Here is a 14263-nt window from a genome sequence, read left to right as displayed (position 1 = left end):
AATTCATTTCTTCTCTTATAGTACCTAGCCATTCCTCACTTTTTTCACTTCTCACATCTTCTTCTTAGGTGTTTGGTTCCCTACCCACTAGTTTTTGGTAACTAGCGTAAACTATGATATAGTCAGAAAATCTTCGTTGTTTCCTATGTGGTCGCCTCTCTCTATCTGTAGCCAATTGATAGTTAGTTAGAGGGTTTTGGTTAATGGGATTGTCCTTAACATTCCTCTCATCACCTTCTATAGTTGCTGATTTTGTGCATCATTCTCCACCTTACTTAGGGTATTGGGGATGTAGACACCACACATTCTTCCTCAATGGAGGATTATTCCCTAACGATTTATTGCTTCACTTTAAGGCATCTCTAACTCATTAAATGTAACTTCACGACTTATGATTATTTTGACAACCTTCTAACTTCTATCCATAACCTAAATCCTTTGACTCCCTCAGGGTTGCCTAAGAAGAAACACTTTTAGCTCTGAGTTCTAGTTTTTCCTCACTTTGAAAAGAGAAAATAGCACAGTCAAATATTCTAAGCATAAAATAATTAGCACATACCATGCCAAATCTCTTATAGAGAAAAGCAGTGAAAATTGTTATGCTAATCAAATAGCATGCAGTCATAACAGTTTCACCTCAAAACATTTTAGGCATCCTAGAACTTAGCATCATACATCTAACTTTATTAAGTGAAGTATGATTCATTCATTTAGTAATCTCATGTTACTGGGGAGTATAAGACATAGTTCTATGTGTAGTGATGTCAAATTGATTACAAAATTGTCAAATTTAGCATTACAAAATTTAAGACTATTATTAGTGCAGGTATTTCACATTTTTACATATTTGATTCTTTACTTTAACTTTCCAATTTTTAAAGTTCACAAAGGTTTCAGATTTATCTTTAAAAAAATAAATCTACACACGTCGAGTGAAATCATCAATAATCGACAAAAAATACTTGTTACCACAAAAAGTAGGATTTCTCTCTGGACCCCACAAGTCAGAATGAATATATTATAACACTCTAGATGCTTTATGTATACTTAATGCAAAAGACATTGTACAATAATTATCATGCACATAATGATCGCAAAATGGCATGTTAGATACCTGATCTTTACCAAACACTCTTATCGTTAAAAAAGTCCCTTAACACTAACATGAGCTAACATATTGTGCCATTTCTGTGTGTGATCAGTGTCAACGATAATGAAATTTAAACTATCCAATACCTCAACATGCATGATGTATATGCCATTTCTCCTAGGAGCTTTAAAGGCTCTAAGTGCTCCTTTAAATATTTTCATAACATCCTCACCAAGTGCACCAGTGAAATATGTGTGGTCTAACTCCTTAACAGAGATCAGGTTTTACCAATACGTGGAATATATCTAACATTTTTTAGCGTGAAAAAAATAACTCTCAATTCTGACGGTGACACCACCCATTTTAGTGATCTTATATGCGGCTTCACCCCATGTAACAACATGACCATGATCAGACTCATGCACCACATTTCATTTGAAATACCATGAAAAGAATCATTGGAGTCAAGAGTTTACTCATGCATATGGGAATTCATAGACATGTTTATTTCTGTGGGTTAGGTGTTTAAGAGCATGTAAACCTCACCAGGTTCACCTCTTGGGACAACAACGTTGGCCTCACTGGGTTCCCTACCCCTCTAGTCTCTCAGCTTGTTTTTTCTCTTTACGGCAATCACTAATGAAATGTCTTAATTTTCCACAACCATACCATTTTCTCACCTTTGCCTTGTGATTTGGACCTACCTCTACCTCTTTTTTTGCTACCACCATTTTGCCCCCTCTCCACTCCTAAACTGGGATCTATCCTTCATTTGGAGAATCTCTCCTCTCCTTACTCTTAGGAATCAAAGACAACATCAGGTCTAAGTGTCTCCTTTCCATATTTGATAGCATTTTTACTTCCTTATAAATATTAGGAATAACATTCAACAAGATAAAAGCATTATATTCAATAGACACTTTATCACCACAATTCATAATATCTTGCACAAGTTTATTGAAAATGTCATGATTGTTATCTAATTCTTTTGAAGGATCAATTTTGAGATTGAAGAAACTTTCAAGTAAAAAAAGTTTGTTTTGGAGTGGATCGAGTCAAGTTCTCTTAACTTTCTCCAAAGTTTTTCTGTAAAATCATATTTACCAACTATTCGCAAAATGAAATTAGATAAGTGTAATAGAGGTGTATGCAAGTTCATTGAATTCTTTTTTCCGATCCTTAGTCACAGTAGTAGAAAACGAATTATCAATTGCCTTTAAAACATTTTGTTGTACTAAAATTCATTTCATTTTTGTTGCCATATTGAAAAATCACATTTTTTTTTGTTAAAGACACCGAAGTCAAATGATATACAGACATCCTAACAGATAAGACATGTAGTACATAAGCAACCGACAAAGAAACAATCACGTAGATAAGGTCCTAATGGTTGAAGTTACACACCGGTATAAATTTCTAGGATTTTTGTGAGACTCAAACCTCAATCTCAAAGGAATTGTCAAGAGGGAAAGGTAAGGTAACAATTCTAATATAAAAAAATATTCAGCTACAACGCTGAATGTTAAACAACAACCAAATAGCCACAAATATGACGATATCGTAATTTAGGCAAATAATCCTAAATTCTAGCTACAGACAAGGTCACAATCCTATTGGTGACCCCATACAATGACGTGTTATTACAGTAATGCAAAAATTTTAGCCAATTTACCAAAGCAAACCTATCTGTGATTCGTAACAAAGAGATATGCAAATTTTATTTTAAGGATTCAATTCCTTTTGCAAAATTAGTAGACCAATGGATCAATTACATCGAATATATGTGAACAAACACATAAATATAATTTCAGATTGCAGATCCCAAAAATCAACAAGGAAATCGAATTTTCAGCACCCAAAATTTGAAAATTAGCATCTAAATCGAGCTCCATTGGCTTTAATACCACTTTTTAGAGTTGAATGGTGACCTTCTATCAATAAACCACACTAATTTAGTTTAACATGGTAATAATAATTTAAATATATTGCTATAAATGTAAAACAATACTCCATTTTCCAATGACGATGAGTATGGAACCAAAAAGTGGATTATACAGGGTTCAGATCAATGACCAAAATATATACAATGTAGCTCCACTCAAATGGACCAATGTATCTCACTCACAAGATCTCAACAAACCTAAATCACAAAGGAACTGAAACAGGACATTGAACCGAACAGGGCAGCAAAGAAGCGATCGAAACATAGCCAAACAGGGGTTGTAAATAACAGCCTAAAAACACCAACGAAATGGGTGGCAAAAGTAGCAGAAGAAGGGCTTCATAGAAGAGGCAAAGAAGCCGATGAAAGAAGACGACAAGTATGGTAACGAAAAGGGCAATCGTAGTCAGGTTAGGGATGTAACCGTCCGATTTTACCAATTTTTGACAGATTTTCAAACCAAACCATTTAAACTGGTTTGAGAAAAATCTAAATCTAAACCAAACCATTTTAAACGGTTTGAAAAAACTCAAACATAAATTTAACTGTTTGGTTTAGTTTTAAATCGCCGATTTCGTCGTATATCTAAAAGAAACTATATATATCTACTATAAATTTAAATACCAACTAAATCAAGCTGATATAATAATAGACTAAAACATAGTTTTTTGTTCGCCATTTTTAGGCTAATTACGTTACGATAATTTTACAATAAAAGTCTACTGAAGTAAATATAAGGTCAAAAACATTAATGATGTCCAACAAGTTGTGATCATCATATCTGCAAGAAAAAATATTATTGATCAGACAGAGAGAATAACCAACCACAATAATAAAGCAATTGTTTATAATATCTAAATAAAAATTATCCATTTTCTATTTCGTGTTATTCAAGGGGTGTAAGACTGTAAGTAATACAGTTCAAGCCTAAATCCTTCATCTTTTCTATTTTGGAGCTTATATGGCTTTGGAGGCCCTGGGCTCAAGACAAAAATTAAAGGGAAAATTACATAAATTCAGGTACTTAAATTTTCAAATTCAAAATTCAAGGTTGAAGTTTACTTGTACAAAAATCAGGTATTATATATAATTAATCCCCAATTCAATTAAAAACCCTAATCATTTTCCCCATTTTCAATTTTCAATCCCTTCTCCCTTCTCAGTTCTCATGTTGACTTCTCTTCTCTCTCTACCCTCCGTCGACAACCATCAACGTTGAGGAGCACAGTCGTAGTCACCAAAGATGTGAGGGTCGAGCGGCGGCATAGTTGTTGCAATACGGTGCCATCGCAGTTGGCAATATGAGCGTTGCCAGTCGAAGTCACACCATTGATCCGAGTTGTGAGCATCGGAGTCAGCTCTTATAGCGGCGTTGCATGGCATCGTCGTGGCTGGTTGCACAGGCAGAGATTTGTCTTGTGATTTTTTGACATTTTTTCTTGCATTTTTGAGGTGGTGGTTGCGCGGCAGAGGTTTCTATTGCGATTTTGTAGCACTGTGCAGTGGTTTTTCTTATGATTTTTGGACTTTTTTGTTGCTTTTTGAGGTGGTGGTTGTGCAGGCGGTGATACTGTGTTGTGATAGTGGTGGTGGTGGTGGTGGGTTTATGGATTCTTCATGGGGGTGGTGGTTGGGTGGGTGTAAATGGAGATAGAGGAGATGGTGGTGGCGGTTGTGGTGGTGTGCTGTGGGTGGTGCGTTGTGCAGTGGTTGTGTGTTGTGGGCATGGTGGTGTTACGAGTATGATGTTGCTAATGATGGTGGTGGTAGGAGACGTTGGTGCTCATGTTGGTGAGATGATGGTGGTTCTAGAGGCGGTGGTGCCCAACTATTGTTGTGTTGCTATTGATGATGATGGCGGTGGTGGTTGTGGTGACAGTGATGGGTGGGAATCTGTTACCAATAATTAGACATCCGTGATTAACTATTTAGACGTCTGTGACCAAAATTTAATGGTCAATCAGTATCAGGGTTGGGTGTTTGGTGCATATGACCAACAATTTTGTTATTTGTGACTAAAAAATAATTTGTGACCAACAAACTGTGACCTTTGTGACTTATAGATAAAATGTAACTTGTAATTTGAATTATCTGTGACTTTGAAATAATCTGTGACATACAATTTTTTTTTTATTTGTGACTAATTAAGTTGACAATATGTGACCTGTAAATAAATTTGTGACCTATAATTATGAATCTGTGACCATTAATCGAATAACTGTGACTTTATTATCTTTTTTTAAAAATATTTTTAATTAATTAGTTAAAACCTGATTTTTACATTAATGAAACTTGTAACCTGAATTTTGAATTAGGCATAGTTAAAACCTAATTTGTGAATTCTTCCCAAAATTAAAAATTGACAAAAAAATAAAAATAAATAATAATGATAACAACTAATTAGGATTATTGGGTAATAATAATATATATGTAATATAAAATTAAAAGTTGACAAAAATACCTACAAATGACAAAAGTCACAAAACTATTGAATTTTACATATTTGGATGAATTTTCAAAAAATTTCATTTTTTTATTTTTATATATTTTTTCGCCGATCCGGTTTTTTTAAATCGTAATTAAAATTCTCAAATCTAAACCAAACCATTTGGTTTGGTTTAAAATCATTTCGTTGATGGGTCCACGTGGTATCAAATCGGCGGTTTCTAAAATGCAATTTCGGTTCGATTTTTCGATTTGGCGATTTTTGCTTACAATCCTATTCGGGGGTGAGAAGAGCGAGAGTGGGAAAATAATAGCGTGTATTATGAAACACACCAAAGGGGGCAAACATACATAGGGTAATTTAGGTTAAGTAATGGGTCGGGACCTAAATAAGATCCAATTCACCTTGGTATGTGGGCTCTCCGATATTGTATGCATTGGGTCTACTATTAAAATAGTCTCAACAATAGGTTCCAAACGAACCATTTGATTATTAATACTATCCAACGAATCATCATCGTCCCAAATTTATTTGGTATCAAAATACCCAAAAAAATTTAAAGGATAAGATTTACAGAAAAAGTTAAAGGTTGTAAAAGTTCCTTGCCCCAAGCCCTAAGCCGTGCGTCCAACCCCCCTATTTTGGCACTAGTATAGATCCGAAAAAGTCTTCTTTGACCCGACCTGCTTAAGTTTTCGAAATTGTAGAGAAATAGATTTTGGACAACTCAAATACATTGATCAGTCGTGCTTAACTTAATAAAGCACCTATAACCATTATTTACGTGAAGTGGAAGATATTAAAGTTGAAAATGAATAGATATTTGTATACAAAATATACCGAAATTGAAAGAATTCGAAAACTATTATTTTTCAAGGAAATTTCACAAAAGTTGACTTTTGAATTGTTCAAATCAAACTATTTCCACTATAGTTATGTTTTCAATGGAATATTTCATCAAATTATAGAATTGGAGCTAAAATAACAACTATTTCAACATTTCTAATTTTAAAATTTAACTTGTGAAGCATAAAATTTTGAATTGAATTTGTATGCTTAACAAAAATTTGAATTGAATTCGAAAACTCCACATAATGTTATAATAACTATCATTGTGGAATAGAAAAAGTTGTAATTCACTTACCATAGTGCTCAAAATTATGAGATTTTCTTTTATATAATATATTTTGATGTCTAAGTAGAGGTAAATTTGGATGAACTGTCTGTAGCCTTGGCGCTTAGACGGTTTGACACAACATGGTCTAAGAAAATCATGCCTCGGGCCGACTTGCTTAGATACACAAAGAATGGGTTTTGTCATGACTTAATGGCCTACGAGGGCACTAATGATTTTCGTTTTTAATTTCTCAAAAGGACAAGAGTCGTGAATTGCCAATCACCTAGGTGTTCCGACCAACCTAGCTCATTTGATTACATCAAAAGTTAGGTGATTTGAACATACTGGGTGTTGCTATTCGAGTCAAAGAACACAACTCTGCTGTAATAAAATGAAAGAAAACCCTTGTGGTACATAAGGGTTGGTACATAATGTATCCACACCCTCACATGAGGGGGGCCCGCCTGAATATTTATATTCAGGCGGGCCCCCCTCATGTGAGGGTGTGGACACCATTATGTACCAACCCTTATGTACCCATAGACCAACCCTAAAATGAAACAAACGCGGTGGCATCTTTTGTTTTTGTCTTTTTCAAGAAACACAATCCTAAAAGTTCAAATCAGCAGAGATCACAAGATTGAATTCAAAGTAGGGTGCTAGATTTGGCACATGATTTCCGTGGGAAATGCTGATATAGTTTAAATCTTAAGACAGGGAATCCTAAGGAAGTTAAATGACAAAAACAAAAAAGAGAAAATTTAAATAGCTTAAAGATTTATTAACTCGTGTGAAATCCACTATATTGAAATAGTTTATCCAATACTCGACGTCCTTGTTTGTATGCGTGTATGTTTCTCTCTACTTTTTATCGACTACAATTTTTAGTCAAAATAGTATCAAATCATAGATGAAATTTGTAGGTCTCTATCTAGATTTAATGGGGAGTTGATATTCCCCCAATCGTCTTTATTAGCTACATTTGAATTGAATCTCAACAAAATTTTAGTAATGGTCTTGGATAGTTTTTAATGACTCAATACTATTTGTCACAATTTTGAATTCATATTCAAACTGAGCTATTCAAATTTATTAAATTTAGAAAGTTACTATCCAAACTGAAAATTCGGGACAAATCTAGACAACTTATGGTACTTTTCAAGGAGCAAGATTTATTTATTTTTGAATAATCTTGTTTGAAAACTTCAACTATTTAGAGACCACAAATTTATATTTGTATTTTTACTTCAACATATCTCTTGATCTGTAAATACTATTTGCAACATAAAACTTAAAAGAAAAAAAATTAGTGACATTGAAAATTAAGAGCATGATATTAGCCTATCAATTTATTGGACCAACACATCTAAACTCACAACAAAAATTATCTTTCGCAACAGGCAAAAAATATTCTTCTACATTCATGGACATGTTGTAGGCTTCGATATTGTTGTAGAGTAGCAGAATAAGACAATAGACAATGCTTTGGTAAAGGAAACAATAACAACATTCAATAAAATATTATTATGAACTATCTATTTATTAATCAACGACAACATACAATTAATGATCTCTAACAATTGTGCAAATTCATGAATGTTGCTATTACACACTGCAAAATGCCACGTTTTTGTAGTGACTTATAAACTTTTAGGTATAATGAATTTACAAATTTATATTTTATCTTGGAATTGTAGATCTCACCATACACACTTCTGATAATAATGAATTACTCCCTCCATCCCAATTATACAGGCTGGGCTTCCTCTTTCTCCTGTCCCAAATATATAGGCTTGTTCCTAATTTTGAATATTTTGTTTTGTTTATTTACCAATATATCCTTATTTATTTTTCCCTACTTAATATGACAACTTCTTGAAATCATCCAAATACACATTTCCACTTCTTGGAAATATGGAACAACTCTTATTTCTTCTTTTTCAAATTAAATTATTCAAATTTTTTACTAATTCTAACATTAATTTACTAATACATATTAAAAATTAAATAGGGATAAATTAGGAAAGATCTCAGCAAAAATAATATTCCAGTGACATTAAAAAAGAATTCTTAATCCGTGTAAAAAATGAAATAAGCCTATATAATTAAGATGGAGGGAGTATTAATAACTAAACATTTTTAGTAAAGCCTGAATATCCTTTTCAAGCACTAGAATAAAAAATCAAGCAAGTAGTATTATGTCACGTAAGCAACAATAACTTGAGAAGTAACGTATTATTTAAAAAAAAAACCTAATGAGAAACATCACGGAAACGTACGAGAGAGAGAGAGAGTTGTACACACAAAGCCCACCATTTTTTGCTCAAGAACAATCCAGTTTTGCCTGCTTTTCTTATTTTATCCATTCCTATTTGGCGCTTACCATATATATAACGTATACTCTTCCCTTCATTTGCGTCATTTACTATAAAAGATTCAATAACCTTCTGTTTTCTGCATCTCTTCACATAAAAAGAAAGAAAGATGGTGTGTTTGGTTGCTCGCACTGGGAGGCATTTGCAGAGGTACAACAGTGGTCGAAGACTTGTTGTAGGGTAAGTTTTTGGGTTTTCTAGCCTCAACGTTCTAGTCGCTGTGGGTGGTGACTTGTGTGTTGTTGTAGTTAACGCATTCAATATCGCACCTGGCGAGTATTTTTTCAAGAACATATTTTTTTCTTTTCCAATAGAAATCTCTGATATATGAAAGAGTAAAAAATTGCATTTTTTGTTATGATTTATGAAATAAGAAGCCTTAATTCACTGAGAAAAAATTGCTCGGCTATCAGGAAGTTCAATTCGTGTATGTTATGTTTGAAAGAATAAGAATCAAGTTTTAAGACACCCGTCCTTTCTTTAATTATGTTAAGTCATCCCGTCGAGCTTTTGAAACATGCTCGAACTGTTTTAGAACAGATCCACAAAGAATGAAACCAGGAAAATAAAATAAAATAAAGGCATTTGTTTTGTTCTTATCTTTTTCTTTTAATTGTATACACTATACATAGGCAAAATAGATTTTTTTATGTAAAATATTTTCTAACACTCTATTAATTCTGAAGGTGCATTCCATATAGATATAAGAATGGTAACAATGGAGGCACAGTTGACGAGTTAGAAGTTCTTGTGATCAATTCAAAAAAACGTCAAACAATGATGTTTCCAAAGGTAATAGACCTTGTCAATTGTGTAAGTCGGACCGATTGGAAACGGTTTAGGGTATTTCTGTAAGTGCCGGAATGAGACTCATTGCATATTTTATAGCCTTTCAGATAAAGGGATTACAACTTCTATTCCGAGGAAAAGAGATTCCCTTTCGTATATTTTTCTTCATTTTCTTTAATTTTCTGAAAGTGTTCATTTCATATTGTTTAAAAAATGGTGCTGATATTGAGATAAAAATATGTTTGATCAGGGAGGTTGGGACCTTGATGAATCTGTTGAAGAAGCAGCTTGTCGTGAGTCATTAGAGGAAGCCGGTGTTCTTGGCAATGTTGAGGTTGGTAAATTTTATGTCTCATCTTCAAGTTCAAGTACATGACTAAGCCATGGTTTGATAGAGATTTTTTGAGAATGAATTTTGTTATAAATATTTTTTTCTTTTGAAGAATATGTAATTAAAAATAGGGAAAATTTATGGATCCAAGTTCAAAATTATTTTATTGAAATACTGCGGGGGTTAAAGGTGAGTTTATAAAAAAATTGAGTTTTAAAATGAGGGCCAAACATGGTTTAATTTGTTGTTAAACCAGTGATCCAACCAATATTTTCCAATGGCAAAGTGCAATTTTAGTAGTAAAATCATTCCTTCAAGTCAGATAGCTTGAAGAACAAAAAAATTAGTTAGGTCTTGGAGGTTGTTTGATAAAGCTTTTGATAAAAAAAAAATAAATAAATAAATAAACAAAATAGCAGAATTTGATAAAAATTGATGTAATGTGTATTGAAAAGTTGATAAAATTCGTAAAATGCATGGTAGAAATTTATGTTTTATGTCAATTTTCTATTCGACAAGCTCACTCGGTTCGATGAAATTGTTTGTATGAAGCAAAAACTTAAATAAGTGACAAGTTGTAACAAAATAAAGTCTGGTAAATCTATTGAAATCAGAATGAAAGTTCACTAAACCCTTAAATTTTTAAATACTGATTCCTTTTTCCTAGCGAATGTTATACATAAACGGTGTCACTCTGTACAACCTTTGTGTCAACCAAGAGGAGTATAGTTTATACAAATATTTGACAATTTTTTGTTCTCCACGTATTGCAGAGTCAGTTAGGTACATGGCTATTCAAGAGCAATAGCCGAGAACTCTATCACGAAGGTCTAATGTTTCCTTTATTAGTGACTGAACAACTTGATCAATGGCCGGAAAAGAGTATGCGATCAAGAGAATGGGTTCGTTTCACATAAAGCCTTTCCTACAAAACGTAGTATTTTGTTGTCCATGTTTGGCATATTGCACCAGAATAAAAATTAAAGAAAAGATATATGTAACATATTTGTCCACTTTCTAGCCCAGTATTGTATCAGTTAAATTCTCTCTCTGTCTCGAATCATCTTTATTTAATAGAAATATGAGAAAAAATATTGATATGAATAATTTGTTGGAGATGTTTACTTATGAGAATTCAATGGAATTATATATGCAGATGACAGTGGCTAAAGCTAGAGAGGTTTGCAAGCAGCAATGGATGAATGAAGCCTTAGAAATATTTGTTGATAGACTAAATTTGGTAGAGGAAAAAGATGTTCAGTCTATAGACAAAAATTAGAACAAGAACATTATTTATTTATCTTCTTTCTTTCTTTTTACTTTTCTTTGTATATTAATTTCTTTTTACGACCTTCAAATTTGTAGTCCATAAATTGCATTAGCAGTTTCTCATTCTTTTTCTTTTCACTTTTCTTTGTATATTAATTTCTCTTTAAGACCTTCAAATGTATGGTCCATAGATTGCATTAGCAGAAACTTCTATCGAACTTGTTAGGTAGCTAACTCTATTTGCAAAAGCTCATTATATGGTGTGTAACAATGTTAATGGTTCATGGGCGTATAACCATGTTTTTCACCAACGAATGATATATACTGAAATTTATACATACCTTGTACATGAAAAAGTAGTTGTTGGAGAACTTGATCTGCAGTATTTTACTTCGAAGGTTTGATAGCCGATTTCTATGAAAATTTATTTTTTAACATGTAAAAATGCTAATTGAGCTTGGGCTAGCCCTGGGCTCTCCCACCTAAAATTTAACCAAAAATTTAAATGACCATAAAAAAATTTATACATGCAAGTGCGCGCACACACTAATACACACACTGTTGTGCATAACGGTATATTATATAAGACATAGTCATATTTGAACGTGTGTTGCACGTTATTTTGATGCTTTATAGTTAATATAAAAATAATATTTGAATATGTGAGATTATAAAAAATAATTAATACAAATTGTTTATGTGGAATGAAATAAGAATTAATTTGTGAAAACAATTTAAATAATTGAGGAAGTTAATTAAAAATAGTTCATTCATTTACCCTTTTGATCTGAACTGAACATTCAACGAATATCATCATTTCTTCATATTCGCTTAATATGGATTGAATATATCAATTGAAATTATTTTTATAGATACGCATTACGTTCCCTCATTTACCTTCTATGTATCTTAACGTTCATTGAATAAATCAATTCGAAGAAAACTCAAAAAATATTCATCTTTTTTCTTTTTAAATTTTTAATGAATTTAATTTATTGTACAATCAAAATGAATTTGTCAAATATACATTGATCATAACTAAATAATTGACAAAATAATTAATGATAATATTGTTCAAACGATTAAATAAATCAAATACATATTGAAAAAAAAAACGAAAAAGTAACGAATATTTCAAACATGGTTAAATAAATTAAATATATACTGAAAAATGAAAAGTATGTTATTATAGAAATAATTAATACATATTGAAAAATGAAAAGTTCTTATTGAAATAATTGAATTATAGTAAGGATAGAATTGCCCAAAAAATAATTCACTTAATGTAATATTTAATATATTATAGATTGTTCAAATGGTTCAAATGATTAATAAATTAAATACATATTTAAAAATGAAAAATAAAGTATTATTGAAATAATTGAATTATAACAAGGATAGGATCGTATAAAAATAAATAAATTCTCATTTGATGGGATATTTAATAGTTTATATAGCATTGTTTGATTCACATTCTTTCCAAAATACTTTTTTCTCTTTTTTCTTTTCAATCACACATTATTTATTAAAATAATATTACACGTAAATGAAATTTTTATTTTTTATTTTTTAGCCACACATTTCCTATCAATCTACTATTCTAAAATGCATGTGTTTTTCCATAAAAATTGGGCTCAAATGCCCTCTAGATATAGATAATGTTGTTTAGCACCATGGTGTTATTATACCATGGTGTTGTTATCCCAATGTAGATAGTGCTATGTGATAGATTCAATGAAATGTGAAATTAAGCCCCATTTGGCTTCCTTTTTCTTTTGATTTTTTCTCTCTCTCTTATTTTCAGCTATACAATCTTCCATAAAATAATATTACACATAAAAAAAAATTCTTGTTTTTTTTCAACCACTAATTTTATTTAAAAAAAAAAAAACCTATTTCAAACATTAAAATTTGAAAAAAGGTGGGGGAGGGTGGAGCTAAATGGGGGCTAAGTAATTCGTTTAATTGTAATTCTCATTTAATGCCATATTAGTGTCACACAGACTTTTGTTTTAATACTAGTAGTGTTAAATATTAACTAATATTGTTGCTCAAATTTTCTTTTATACCATATCTTTTTAATTGCACTATGGAATCCAATATTAATTCATTGCCTCACTCATGCTCTCCAACATTTTCATTTACATTTTTATCCACAATCTTCATTAGTTAGCATATCTTGTCCAGGATGACGATGTTGTTTCTAGAGTTTGAATTCACTCCTTCGAAAACAATCCGACAGAATTACCTGAATGCAAGAATTGATCAACAGGATCCGAAATTGTAATTCGAGCCCACCGACTTCACGATGTGTCCTTAAAACGAATTTGCTGCCTTCAATGGTGCTAAAGGCGTCCAGCAATCGTTTCCCAGGATAGAACGAATTTTTTGTCTCCTACGGAAGCAGCACTGCAGTCTGTAGGAGTTCCAACGAACTCAACGAAGTGTTTTTTATTTCGAGACAATATCAGAACGAGAGAGAGGGAAATGAGATTCAAAGCACAGAAAGTTTGCAATGAAAATGGTGTAAATTTTCTGGTAGAAAGGCTGGCTATTTATAGACTTGTTCGTGGCCATTCGAACAGTCATCACCTTTCAGACAAGCCTCAAAAATTCGAACATACATACTGTTCTTAAAAGTCGTGTCTGTTAAGTCGGTTAACAGTCGGCTAACAGTCGACTGTTTGGTCGGTAAACAGTCGAAACAGTCAACTGTTAAAAGAAAATAAAACACCCGGAATAAGCCAAAATTTAAATTTCATTTTGTACCCAAGAATTTGATTATTTACAATTTGGCCCAAAATTTTAAATAAATTTTGTCCAAAAAGTTAATATAGTGTAAAGGTCGACCCGCACCCGCACACGTGCCCGAGTCCGGTCCGATCGGACGGACGGCGGCGGCGG

At 32.3% G+C, this 14263-nt stretch overlaps 1 protein-coding gene across 2 annotated transcripts; it reads left to right on the top strand.

Annotated features, from left to right (window-relative positions):
• Positions 1-8989: 8989 nt before the first annotated feature.
• Positions 8990-11482, top strand: LOC111399102 (nudix hydrolase 17, mitochondrial-like). Of its 2 annotated transcripts, none has more exons than XM_023026342.1 (5): positions 8990-9150; positions 9672-9762; positions 10010-10093; positions 10864-10992; positions 11247-11482. In XM_023026342.1, exons 1-5 carry the CDS (start codon positions 9080-9082, stop codon positions 11367-11369), a joined length of 498 nt encoding a protein of 165 aa, XP_022882110.1. In that variant the 5' UTR covers positions 8990-9079; the 3' UTR covers positions 11370-11482. The 2 variants fall into 2 exon arrangements, with proteins under 2 accessions (XP_022882110.1, XP_022882109.1); XM_023026341.1 differs by having other exon boundaries at positions 8994-9150; positions 9657-9762.
• Positions 11483-14263: the final 2781 nt, after the last annotated feature.

The sequence above is a fragment of the Olea europaea genome, chromosome 8 (assembly GCF_002742605.1).
Source record: "Olea europaea var. sylvestris chromosome 8, O_europaea_v1, whole genome shotgun sequence".
Lineage (NCBI taxonomy): Eukaryota > Viridiplantae > Streptophyta > Magnoliopsida > Lamiales > Oleaceae > Olea > Olea europaea.
This window is presented reverse-complemented; position numbering and strand designations above follow the sequence as displayed.